Below are 13,416 nucleotides of genomic sequence, written 5' to 3' on the forward strand. Positions count from 1 at the left end.
AGGTACGTACAACAGACAGGCTGAAAGGAGCCAATAAGATGAGGGGAGTTAATGAGACAAAAACAACTCTGATTCCACCTTGTTGAGAAAAGCTGTGCATGTGGGCTACCTCCCCACACATAAAAATTGTACTGTTTACAGGGGCATATAAAACCCTATATTGTGTATGGTCAGCAACTGTGCAGTGGAGAATAAGGCACGGAGACGGCTTAGCAGATTTAACAAAGAAGGTAAATTATTTTTCCGAAGTAATCCCGAGAGAATGAAACCACTTGTACGTTCAATGACAACGCATGATTGAGTTGGATATTGTTAAAAATTAGTGGATACTACTGTGGAAGATTCTGATGAGTCGAAAGATGTATGAACTGAGTTTTTGAGGCATTGAAAGCAACCCTATAACCAGTATCCACTCAGAGATAACGGCTTTGTTGACATTAGCTGTGCCATTGCTCTAGACACTATGCGCCCGCTGTTGTGGTGGAGGGATACAAGCAGATAGTTACGACGAGCAGTGACTGATGATGTAAAAAAAAAAAAAAAAAAAAAAAAAAACATAAAGGGACAACAGTGTGGAGAAAAGACAGGCTGAACGGAGCCAATAAGACGAGGGGAGGTAATGAGACAAAAAGTCTTTGATTCCACCTTGTTGAGAAAAGCTGTTAATGTGGGCAACTTCCCCACAGATGAAAACTGTACTCTATACAGGGGCATATAAAACCCTATATACAGTCAGCAACTATACAGGTACGGCGACGGCTTTGCACACTTAATCTCTTGGAGGCAGATTTAACAAGAGAGTCAAATTATCTTTCCGAAGTAATCCCGAGATAATGAAACCACAAGTATGTTCAATGACGACGCAGGAGTGAGTTGGATATTGTTAATAATTTGAGGATGTTACTGCGGAAGATTTTAATGAGTCGATAGATGTATGAACTTAGGTTTTGAGGCATTAAAAGCAACACTGTAACCTCTAACCACTCAGAGATAAGAGCCTTGTAGACATTTGGTGTGCCATAGCCTTATTCCTTGTTTATAGAAGTTATTGATGAGATGGATGCTGCAAGACGTGAATGGAAAGATCAAGGGTGGAGTCATCATTTTCTGAGTGGATAGAGTTAGATGTACAGCTAAAAAGGTCGTTGATGAATAGAAGGAAAGAGATAGTGATAGGACAGTTCCCTGAGGACTGCCACTATTGGTAGCTCAAGCTGAACTGTTGGAGTCAGTGGGACCTTCTTCGTTTGAACAACGAACTACTGGGGCATCAGTGGGAGACACCCGATGGCCTCAGCGAATATTGGCAACTGGTGCTTCCAAAGAAAATGAGAGCCGAGATCTTGAATGAAACTCATAACCAGATCACTAGTGGGCAGCCGGGAGTGAAGAAAACTCTATTTTGGCTGTGACAGATGTTCTACTGGAATGGCATGCATCAGGATGTTGAAGGGTGGTGTTGCGCCTGTGATGTATGTTGTGACAAGAAGAGAAACGTGGTTCTGCCCCTCTCCAGCTGTGCTAAGCGGGTGCACTCCTGGAAAAAGTCACAGCGGACATTGCCAGTCACTGAATGAGGAAACCAGTATGTATTTGTCATCATGGACTACACAAAGTGGCCAGAAGCCTATGTCATCCCTGATCAAGAGGCTGCAATTGTTGCTCATGTGTTGGTTGACCAGTTCTGTTGCTTTGAGATATCACAGGAGCTACATTCAGACTAGGGTAGAAACTAAGAGTCTGCTGTGATCCATGAGTGCTGCAAGATACTGAGGATCAAGAAGACTAGAATGACCCCACTAAGGCCACAGTCAGATGGGATTGTGGAGAAATTCAACTGGACCCTGGGACAAGAACTGGCCAAGTACTGCGTAGAGGGACAGATGGAATGGGGCCAGAAATTACCTGCGTTGCTAATGGCATGTTGGTTTGCATCCATGAATCTACACCCCTGCAAAACTGATGCTGGACCATGAGTTACGTTTACCAGTTGACCTCTTAATGGGAAGCCCACCTGGAGCTGCTTGCAGACACCTCCAGCTATACGAACACCTTCAGGAAAGGCTAGCTGAGGCACATCATCATGTGTGAGGAGCTCTTAAGTTTACGGGAGAGGTGATGAAGTGCAAGTATGATGCCAAACTAAGTGAGGTGAGCTTCAAGGATGGTGACAAAGTTTTGTTATACAATTCCGAAAGGAAGAAGGGACAGTCACCAAAGCTGCAGAGCACATGGGACGGGCCTTACACAGTGCTGGTACACGTGAATCGTCTGTGGCAGCATCATGGGACAGGACAGTGTAACTGGGATGTCTCCGAGGAATCGTGCTCATCCCCAGCCGAGGATGTTGAGGATCAAGGAGCTGAAGTACAAGAGGATGGTGAGAGATTCCCGAAGGAAGAAATACGTCAGGAAGAGGACCAAGACATTGCAGGAAGAGAGGACTTGGTGGAGGAGCAGGGACGTCGTTGGAAGCGGTATAGGAGAATACCTGAGAAGTTTAAGGATTTTTTTTTTTTAATGTGATTAAGGATTATGTTGTATGTACTGTGTAGTTTTATCAGGACGACAAAAGACAAGGGGGGGGGGGATAGTGTTGAGAAGCGGGATTTGCCAGTAAGGCAGTGCTTGAGTTTTCTCGACGACTCTAGAATTCTTTTCCGTTATGTGTTAGAATTGCCAGTTAGCCTGCTATTTTTGTGTGTGATTTATTTTGTAAGTTGTACATTAATATCTGTGCTCTTTTTCTTTAAAATTTTTTATTAATATGATTGTTTTTAAATTATGTAATTTTATCTCAGTTTGTATGCTAAATAATTTAGGGTGATAAGCAGTGTAAGAAAACTTTGGGATGTTTTGGATGTTTCCGAGTTGGTAACTGTTCTATCTGTTGCTCTCTCGAGAATGCGCGAGAACTTTGCAGAAGTAGCGTATTCGAGAATACAGGAAGCTTATATAAGGACTGGGAAGAGACTAGAGCTGTTTCAGCCAGTTTTCAGTTCAGTTTGAGTGTAATTAACTGTCAGTTCAGTGCAGTGAAGAGTGTATAGCTCCAGTACTTGTGAAAAAGGTGAAGTGTAGTTGGCAAGCATTAAGTGTCATTATCTGGAAAATAAAGGCTGAACGTAAGAAGACAGTGTTTATTTACAATATCTGTGCTACTCTGTGTTGTTATACACTGAAAGGCTGCCTCTAGGAAGGACAACGCACTGGGCAATGTCCTTCCTATACTGAATTACTCCTGTTGGGGCCTATGTCAGTGTGGGATGCGCACGTAACAATACTATCATCACGTAAAAAGTTTCAGCTTTGACAAAACCATATCTATGGATCTACATAAGACAAAGCAAGTAGGTGACTGCCATTATAAACTAACTGAAAATCATTGTCGATATTTCCTTTTAGAGATAGCCTTCTTTGATGGGTTTTATTTCCTGTCAAGTGCTCAGCGATATTCTTTATGGTCCATAATTTTGGACATGTACGCTACCAATTCGTGTAAGTCTTGTTAACGGGGGTCAACAGTTGACATATATGGAAAGGTGCCTGTCTCCTATAGTTCTCATTCACACTGATGTCCTCTGGATTAAGGTTCTACCTCGCCAGTCTGCAGGTGATGTGTGCATGTGTAAAAAAAAGCATTACACATCTGCAGCCGATGGTGTTCCATTGGTCGAAGCATTTACCCTTTTAGTGTATGGCTCTCTTTCGTATACAGATGTCCCATGTATTGAGGTCTTACCTCGCCTAACAGTCAGCAGGAGATCAGTGCATGTGTGTAATGCAAAGAGGAATTACACATTTACAGTCGATGGCGTTTTGATAGTTTAGATTATTTTTATAATACTCTAATACACACTGTTCAGGGCAGTTTATTTTGCACAGAATTGAGATATATAAACGGTTATATAATGTTAAAATAATTCATGGAATAGCCTTAAAAGAAATGCATTTGATCGAGTGGAAAAAAAAAAAAATCACCCTTAATGGGTCCAAGTGTTTAACCAATCTTCACCACTGCTCGATCGGTTTAGTTCTAGCCAGTTTTACGATAGGATGTCATTGCTGATTCCAGCCTTTCCCATTTATCTGGGCTTGTCACCGGCACCTAGATGGGCTGTTTTGTTTCCCGATTGTCTGAGAGGAGTTCTTTTAGTCCGGTTGCTGCTAATAGGCGCGTCTAGTATGGCCCACTTTGTCAAAGCAGTACTCAACCCTGCTCACCGCATTAAGGTAGCACTTCGCTAGTAGACTCAACTCCACCATCAGTAGCTCAGTAGTGAACAGGAAAATAGCCCATGAAAGTTCCATTCCTGCCTAATCATTGATTTGAAAGTTTATCTCAATTTAAATACCAGTTGTATGGAAAAGTTATGCATTTTTGGAACACAACGCCTCCATATAATGAGGATATAGTGTATGACAACACTGTTTTTCATAACGCCATCGACCATTATCTCATGCTCGTCTAGACATGGAAGTCTGCCTTTGCAACGCTGCTCATTCTTGAAAACATTTTATACATTTGATAAGAGCACTAACCTGTTACATACTATTACTTATCAATAAAATAAAATAAAAAAAAATTCTGAATAACTGTAAGTTTAATTTTCACACATTGCCCATCTCATGTCATTCATCTCAAAGCATCATATTACTTCCTGGCTTCCTTCCTACCTCTTCCTCTCCTCCCCCCCCCCTTTATCTCTCTTCTCCTCCTCCTCCTCCTCCTCTTTCATATTCCCTGTTTCCCCCTTCTCTCCCACCTCCAGTTGCTTCGATCTCATTCCTCAAGGCGATTTATCTTCCACCATCCCATCCCCTCTTCCTTTCCCTCTTGCTCTCCGTTTTTCCTCCTCCAGCAGCTGCTTCCCCTCTTCTTCTTCATCATCTTTTCTTCTTTCTTCTTCTTCTTCTTCTTCTTCTTCTGCTCCTCCTCCTCCTCCTCCTCCTCTTCCTCCTCCTCCTCCTCGTCATTTTTCACCTTTATCATTCCAGAAAAACGTCCTCCTCACCTGATCGTTTGTTGCAGCTTTGATCCCTCAGTGACAAGGCTGATTTATGAAGGCGGTGTGGGCGGACACAAAGTAATACAGCGTAACACAGAGAGGCCGTGAGATGGCGACACACGTTGGTTCAGGTGTTAGGACTTGTCCTCCAGGATTGTTTTGTATCACCTATAAGAGTGACTGTGTAGGAGGTGTAGGTGAAACGGATCTATCTATCTATCTATGTATGTATGTATCTATCTATCTATCTATCTATCTATCTATCTATCTATATCTATATATATATATATATATATATCTATCTATATATATATATTATAGGAAGAAGGAAGCAACTAAAGGCCATAAATCCTCTTATTTTTTTAATAGAAGAATTGACGCCTCCGAGAAAAAGGTAAAATCAATATAAAAGAGAACCAAATTCAAGATCTATTTAGTTCGAGATGACTGCGCACACTTCGTTTCATATACCGTAGAGAAGCAGATTGTAGCACCAGTCGAACAGGGCAGTACTCCAGGGGTGGATGGAAAGCTGATGACAGGGAGTGCTGGAGTTCCCGTTTCATCAGTCCTCTGGACTAGTTCCGGACCATCCCCCTTTGCTGAACTTTTTCAGTGCCTCAGTAACACAAAGAGTAGGCCAGCATGCTCTCCAATGCAAGTTTCTCTAATTGTCAACATCAGCCTAGTGTACAAATACAGTACACACTTCACTACCATTTCAAAATTGGAAAAAAAAAAAAAAAAGAAAAGAAAAGTGGCGCACTACAACCATGCCTCGGAGTCCCTAGGGGGATGGGGCCATGAATGCCCCCACCAACAGCCCCTCTCCCGGTGATGACTCAGTGTGCCTGGAACCACTGTTTGACTCACTACTTCTTCATTTCTGTAACATTCGCGGCCTTTTCTCTAACTTTCCCTACGTTGAACACCACCTCTCCTTCTCTAAACCTCACTTTCTCTTCTTAACTGAGACAGCTGTCTGAGGCAACTGAGAGCAGACCGTTTTCTCAATACTTAATTCAAAGCCAAAGGTGGCAACGACCTATCTTGCACTCGTGTTCCTGAACTTGTTCTTCTGAATTCTGTACTCTCTGGCTTCGGCTTTCCTGTCATTCTCTGACTAAATATATCTGCGCTGTTTACTTGTCTCCAAATTCTACTGACTATCTAAACTTCTTCGACTATCTTACTTCTGCAATGTAACACTTTCTGTCCATTTATTTTAATGTCCTCCACCACCTATGGCTCTCCTGTCCTTTCACTGATCCACCTGGTGAACAAGCCTACATGTTTTCTATCCTTAATGACCAAGAGCAGGTTGTACAGCACCCTACCCGTATCTCTGACCGCCTTGGAGAGAGCTCCAACATACTTCACCTCTTCCTTACAACTAATCCTTCTGCTTACACTGTTAATCTTTACTCTCCGTTGGGCTCCTCCGATCACAACCTTTATCACCTTAACCTGTACTATCGCTCCGGTATGGCCTGTGGACCCTCCAAAGAAATGTCGTCTGTGGCACTTTGGAGCTGCGGATTGGGAGGCCTTCAGACAGTACTTCTTTGATTTACCCTGGAATGATTATTGTTTCCATGGCCGGGAGCCATCTGAGTGTGCCTTGTGCATTACGGAGGTTATTCTCTCGGGCATGGAAGCATACATTCCTTTCTCATATCCTTTGAGTAATGCAAGAAAGCCTTGGTTTAATCACGCTTGTTCTAATGCCTACCGCAATAAGGAGAGGGCCTATAAAAGGTAACGGAGCCAACTCATCCCTGAATCACATCTATGTTTCTGCCTGGAATCGTGCTAAGTCTGTTCTTCGCTCTACTAAAAATAATTTCGTCCGTACTAAATGCTCTCAACTCTCCAGCTCGAGATCTTCCCGCTTCCCCTGGCATCTTGCCAAAAACCATTCTAACAACTTTACATCATCATCCTTCTCTCCTCTTTTCTGGTCTCATGGCTCTGTAGCTATTTATTCTACTGATAAAGCAGATCTCTTCGCTCAGACTTTCTCCTGCAATTCCTTCTTACACGATTCCGGTGCTGTTCCTCCATCACTTCCCCCCTCAAACTTCCTCATGGCTAACATTAAAATTTCTTCTTGTTAATACTGAGGCCATCACAGGCCTCAGTATTAACAAGGGTTATGGGCCTGATGGAGTCCCTCCTGTTGTCCTCAAGAACTGTGCATCAGTGCTTACACCCTGCCTAGGCAAACTCTTTCGCCTTTGCCTTTCAACTCGTACCTTTCCTTCTTGCTGGAAGTTTGCTCTCGTTCAGCCAGTCCCAAAGAAGGGTGACCATTTCCAACCCTCTAACTATAGTCCAATTGGTTTAACATTCTGTGTCCCAAAAGTTTTTGAGTCTACTCTCACCAGAAAAATTTCAAAGCATTTTTTCTATCACAACCTTCTTTCTGATCATCAGTAAGGGTTCCGTCAGGGACACTCCGCTGGTAATCTTCTCACCTACCTTTGAGACTCCTGGTCATCCTCCTTTCGGGACTTTGATGAAAGCTTTGCAATTGCACTTGACATTTCAAAGGCTTTCGATCGAGTCTGGCATAAATCTTTAATTTCCAAACTGCCTTCTTACGGTTTCCATCCTTCTATCTGTGCCTTAATCTATGGCTTCCTTTCTGGTCGTTCTATAGCTGCTGTTGTAGACGGCCATTGTTCTTCTCATAGATCTATCAACTGTGGTGCTCCTCAGGCCTCTGTCCTATTACCAACTCTTTTCCTGTTATTCATCAATGGTCTTCTGTGTTGTACATCTAACCCTATCCACTAGTATGGTGATCATTCCACCCTTCACCTTTCCATTCAGTTTCTGCAACGTCCATCTTAGCTGTTACTTCAGCAAACAAGGGATGAGGCTTTGACACACTTAATATCTGACTTGACTCGTATCTCTGACTGGGGAAAAAATAATCTTGTCTTTGATGCATCAAAGACTCAGTTTTTACATCTATCAACTCGTCAAAAATCATCCACAGGAGTACCCACTAATGTTTAATAATACCCAGTTTAATGCTGGATCATCCTTGAACATGCTTGGGGTTTCATTCACTTGGGTCCTATCTTGGAAGTACCGTATTACATCTCTTGTAAAATCATCTACCAAGAGATTAGGTGTGCTAAGCCGATTTCGTGCCTTCTTTACCCCTGCACAGTTGATGACTTTAAACACGGGTTTTATTCGCTCTTGTTTAGAGTACAACTCTTATGTGTGGGGAGGCTCCCCACATAGAGCTCTTCTCAATAAGGTGGAGTCAAAGGCTTTGCGTCTAATCAACTCTCCTCCTCTTACTGGCTCCTTTCAACCTCTGTCTCTTTGCCACCCTGTTGTCTCTTGATCTCTTTTGTATCGCTGCTTCAATGGTCACTGCTTCTCTGAATTGTCTGCTTGCATCCCTCCGGCTCTACGACGGATGCGTGGCACCCGTCTAGCAACAAACTTTTATTCCTTTAGTATTCAGCTCTCTAATGCAAGAGCACCGTTACTCCCATTCCTTCATTTATGCAACATGTCAGCTCTGGAACTGTCTGTATTTCCTACTTCCTATGATCTCCAGTCTTTCAAACGCAGTGTGTCCAGGCATCTCCATATGAACGGATCTTGAATTTGGCTCTCTTTTGTATTTTTTTTTTTTTTTTTTTGAAGAAACTATTGCAGGCTCAGGCTTTGGTTCCTTCTTCGTCACATAAAAAAAATCATAGACAGCCGGAAATACAGGCAGAGGAAGACAGTTCCAGAACTGACCTGCTGCAAACATGAAGGATTGGGAGTACCAGTTAATTTTTGCATTAGAGAGTGGGACAGAAATGGAGAGGGCGTTTGCTACTAGAAAAGTGCTATGCGCCCGCTGTTGTGGTGGAGGGATACAAGCATATAGTTCCGAGGAGCAGTGACTGTTGATGTAGAGACAAAAAAACAGATAAAGGTTGTCACGTAGCTTTAGTTCTGAGCAGACACCGGCTGATCCCGAACAAGGTGCGTAACAGAACCCACAAAACAAATCTAGTATCAAATCATTGGTTAGGAATCCTTGTGTTCCTTTTCCTTCAGGCTACATTAAAAATCCTCATTCCCTAAAACCTGTATTTACTTTCACCAACACTATTTACCACAATAAAGTATGAATCACATTACACACCGAATAATAAACATAACATAGAAATATACAAAGTTCTGCTATATGGGTCAGCAGATAATATCACTCACAAATACAGATAAATATATATATTGATGTAAAACCACAACCCGGCTCCGCCGACCACCGACCAGCCCTCGTCACCCTCTCCCTTCACAGTCCAAGGTAGTTCTGCTCATTCCCTCTTCACCAGCTCCCACTACAAATCTTTAGAATTCGAATGAGTCCGAATCCTCAAGCCCTGGCTCCACAACCCTTGTCAACATAGCAAGTGTGCTGCAGCATGGTCCAGTCGTTCGGTCTTTGTCCCAACAGCATTCCGAGATCGCTAGTGAAGGTGGTGACATTACATGTAAAGATCAGGCACTTGTAGGTGGTCGGGTGAGCCGTGCCGTGTCATTGCCACCCACGTAACACCTCCCTCCTGAGAAGAAAAAAAAAAGTATTAACTTTTTTTTTTTTTTTTAACCAAAATCCATAGATCCTATTATTTCACGGCACATATTCTTATATACTTGTTATATATTTCATCACCAGGAAACTAAGCACACACATTATCTTAGAAGAGGTACTGGGCAACATTAGGTGGTCAACTGAAGAGGAAATCTTTACATAGATAACAGTAATATTGATACCTATATATTTTAGTTATTTACAATCTGTTTTCAATCATTATCTGACCTATCCTCTGGACAAAACATCAGCCAGGATATTTTCTTTTCCTTTTATGTGGTTAATATCCAAATTGTACTTCTGCATTTCTAAACTCCATCTTAAAATCCTTTGGTTCTTCCCACTCATCTTTGCTATGAAAGTTAAAGGATTATGGTCAGTATAGATCTTCACAGGTTCTCGAGCAGGATAGACTTCAAAGTGTCTCAGGGCTAGCATCAGAGCTAATGCCTCTTTCTCTATTGTAGAATAATTTTTCTGGTGCTTATTGAATTTCTTAGAGAAATAACACACTGGGTGATCAATACCCCTGCTGTCTGTCTGACATAACACTGCTCCTGCACCAGCATCACTGGCATCAACATAAAGTATAAATCCCTTATCAAAATCAGGAGAGCTAAGAATGGGTGAGGATACCAGTATAGCTTTGATTGTCTTGAATGAATTTTCACAAGATTCTGACCAAATGAACTTTACATTTTTCCTTAATAAATCAGTTAATGGAGCAACTACATCTGAAAAATTCTTAACAAATCTTCTGTAATAACCAGCCATGCCAAGAAACCTCATCACCTCTCTCTTTGACTTTGGTACTGGAAACTTGTCAATGGCATCAATCTTGCAATTTAGAGGAATTACTTGACCTTGACCCACTATATATCCCAGGTAGGTGACTCCGCGCATGGGCAAAGTCACTCTTTGCAAGGTTTACCGTTAGGTTTGCTTCCTTGAGCCTCTCAAACAGCGCCTGCAGCCTCACCAGGTGATCATCCCAGGTCTCGCTGTAGATTATTATATCATCCAGATATGCTCTACATCCATCTAACCCCGACGTTAGACCATTAATTAGACGCTGGAAGGTCGCAGGCGCGGTTTTCAAACCAAAAGGCATTACACAATACTGAAAGAGTCCATCTGGAGTCACAAACGCAGATATTTCTCTTGCCCTTTCCGTCAGGGGAATCTGCCAATAGCCCTTCAGCAGGTCCATCTTAGTTACATACCTTGCCTTGCCAACTTGGTCAATACAGTCATCAATACGTGGTATGGGATATGAATCATCTCTAGTCAAAGTATTCACTCTCCTGAAATCCGTGCAGAACCTAATCCCACCATCAGACTTAGGTACCAGTATACATGGTGAACTCCAACCACTTACACTTTGCTCTATAATCCCGTTTTCTAACATGTACTGGACTTCATCCCTTAACTGATTATGCTTAGTAGGATTAATTCTGTACGGATGCTGCTTCACAGGACTATTTTTGCCAACATCAATATCATGATAAATTAAATTTGTGTGACCTGGAACATCAGAAAACAGGCAAGCAAAGTCTGATATTAATGTAGCCAGCTGCTGCTGTTTAGTTAAATCCAAGTGTCCAAGATTTTTTTGTAGATTATTTAGTATGTCTGAATTAACTAACTTGGAGTGAGGTACATTAGCTAGAGGATCATCTTTCTCATCTCCATCATCAGTCACATCCCTTACATCATGAAGCATGATTACATCTTTACAGTTTTCAACAGGCTCTTCACCTCTACGTTCTATATATTTCTTTATCTGGTTGATATGACAAAGCTTTGACTCTTTACGTTTATCCGGAGTTTTAACAACATAATTGAGATCACTTAGCTTTTTCTCAATCGCATAGGGTCCGAAATAGCGTGCCTTTAGTGACTGCCCAGGGACGGGCAGGAAGACTAGTACCTTATCACCAGGTGAAAATGTTCGTGACTGAGCATCTTTGTCGTACCACGTCTTCATCCGTCTCTGGGAGTCACAGAGGTTCGCTCTTGCCAGCTCACACATCCTGTTGAGTTTCATGCGAAAGTCCATTACATGTTTTAACACATTAGTTTCAGAATCATCACTTAACCATTTCTCTTTTAACATCTTAAGTGGACCTCTCACTTCATGCCCAAACACCAGCTCAAACGGGCTAAACCCCAGTGTATCCTGCACCGATTCCCTGACTGCAAACAACAATAATGGAATCATTTCATCCCACTGATCATCCTTCTCATGGCAACAAATTCGCACCATATTCTTTAGCGTTTGGTGGAACCTTTCCAACGCACCCTGCGACTCTGGGTGATACGCACTTGACACACGGTGTTCTATCCCCATCTGTTGCATTGCTGACTGGAACACTCGGGAGAGGAAGTTACTGCCTTGATCAGTCTGTATTACTCTGGGCAGTCCAAACGTGCAAAAGAACTTAGTTAGTGCTTGGACAATTTTGTTGCCACTGATCTTACGTAAGGGGATTGCCTCAGGGTATCGGGTGGAGGAACACATAATAGTGAGGAGATAATTATTACCAGACTTTGTTATCGGAAGTGGACCAACACAGTCTACAATTACATGGCTAAAAGGTTCAGAAATAGCAGGAATTGGGTACAGAGGTGCAACAGGTATTTTCTGATTGGGTTTTCCCACAACCTGACATTGGTGACACGATTTACAATATTTTGCAACATCTTTCCGTAACCCCGGCCAATAAAAGTGGTTCATTATTTTCCTACATGTCTTGTTAATTCCCATATGACCTGACAACGGTGAGTCATGTGCAAGGCCGAGAACCTGGGACCTGTACGGTGCGGGGACCACAACCTGGTGTATGACATGCCACTCATCTCCTGCAGCCACGTGACGAGGCCTCCACTTACGCATTAGCACGCCACCCTTCTTATAGTACCCCGTAGGGACACCTGACACTTCCTCATAATCACGGCAGTCATCAACAGACATAGACATGTATATTTCTTGGGCTTTACCAGTTAACACAGACTGGAGTAGCACTGTCCAGTGTTCCTTCGGCCAACCCGAACTAACTGCGACTTTCTCAAAATATCTAAAATAATTATCCACTGCATTTTCCTGAAATGGCGGAACCAATTTCGCATTGCTAGCTATGTTAAAAGGAACCGTGGATGGTGCTGTTGCTCTAAGCTCCAACTCTTTTAATTTAATTTCTCTCTGAACCTCTAGTTCTCTCATACGGTACTGATTCTCTAGTTCGTTCATACGGTGCTGATTCTGTAGTTCTAGTTCCTTTATCCTCACCATATCACCATCATGCTCTATATAATCGAGTGCACCCTTATGGAGCAATTCTTCATCCACCATATACTTTATCAATTCATTCCTAATTTGAAATTTATACCAACTTTTCCTTACACTAAAATCCAACTTTTCAGCAATTTTAAGTAAGTCTGCCTTTTTCAAATCAATTAAAATCTCCACTGTAGGTGACTGAAGGAATTGCTCAGCATCAAAAGTCATTTTGAAGAGTTACTAATACCTTCTTTAAAATTTAAATACACATTAGATCAACACAATTAAAACAGTGCAATAAAGTAGCAAAAGGAGCAAAAGGATCCCGGACAGGCCCCCAATTTTGTCACGTAGCTTTAGTTCTGAGCAGACACCGGCTGATCCCGAACAAGGTGCGTAACAGAACCCACAAAACAAATCTAGTATCAAATCATTGGTTAAGAATCCTTGTGTTCCTTTTCCTTCAGGCTACATTAAAAATCCTCATTCCCTAAAACCTGTATTTACTTTCA

General features: G+C 42.2%; 1 protein-coding gene across 1 annotated transcript; it reads right to left on the minus strand.

Moving 5' to 3' along the window:
• Nucleotides 1-10,456: 10,456 nt before the first annotated feature.
• On the minus strand, nt 10,457-12,976 carry LOC145396152 (uncharacterized). The gene has a single exon (XM_080269595.1). It carries the CDS (start codon nt 12,974-12,976, stop codon nt 10,457-10,459), a length of 2,520 nt encoding a protein of 839 aa, XP_080125721.1.
• Nucleotides 12,977-13,416: the final 440 nt, after the last annotated feature.

The sequence above is a fragment of the Coenobita brevimanus genome, chromosome 35 (genome assembly GCF_032717465.1).
Source record: "Coenobita brevimanus isolate Jiangsu-jjx chromosome 35, ASM3271746v2, whole genome shotgun sequence".
In the NCBI taxonomy this organism is placed as follows: Eukaryota; Metazoa; Arthropoda; class Malacostraca; order Decapoda; family Coenobitidae; genus Coenobita; species Coenobita brevimanus.

Bases quoted from the DNA above. Each gene is read 5' to 3' on its own strand.
- LOC145396152 (XM_080269595.1), bottom strand. From the start codon at position 12,976: ATGGTGGATGAAGAATTGCTCCATAAGGGTGCACTCGATTATATAGAG.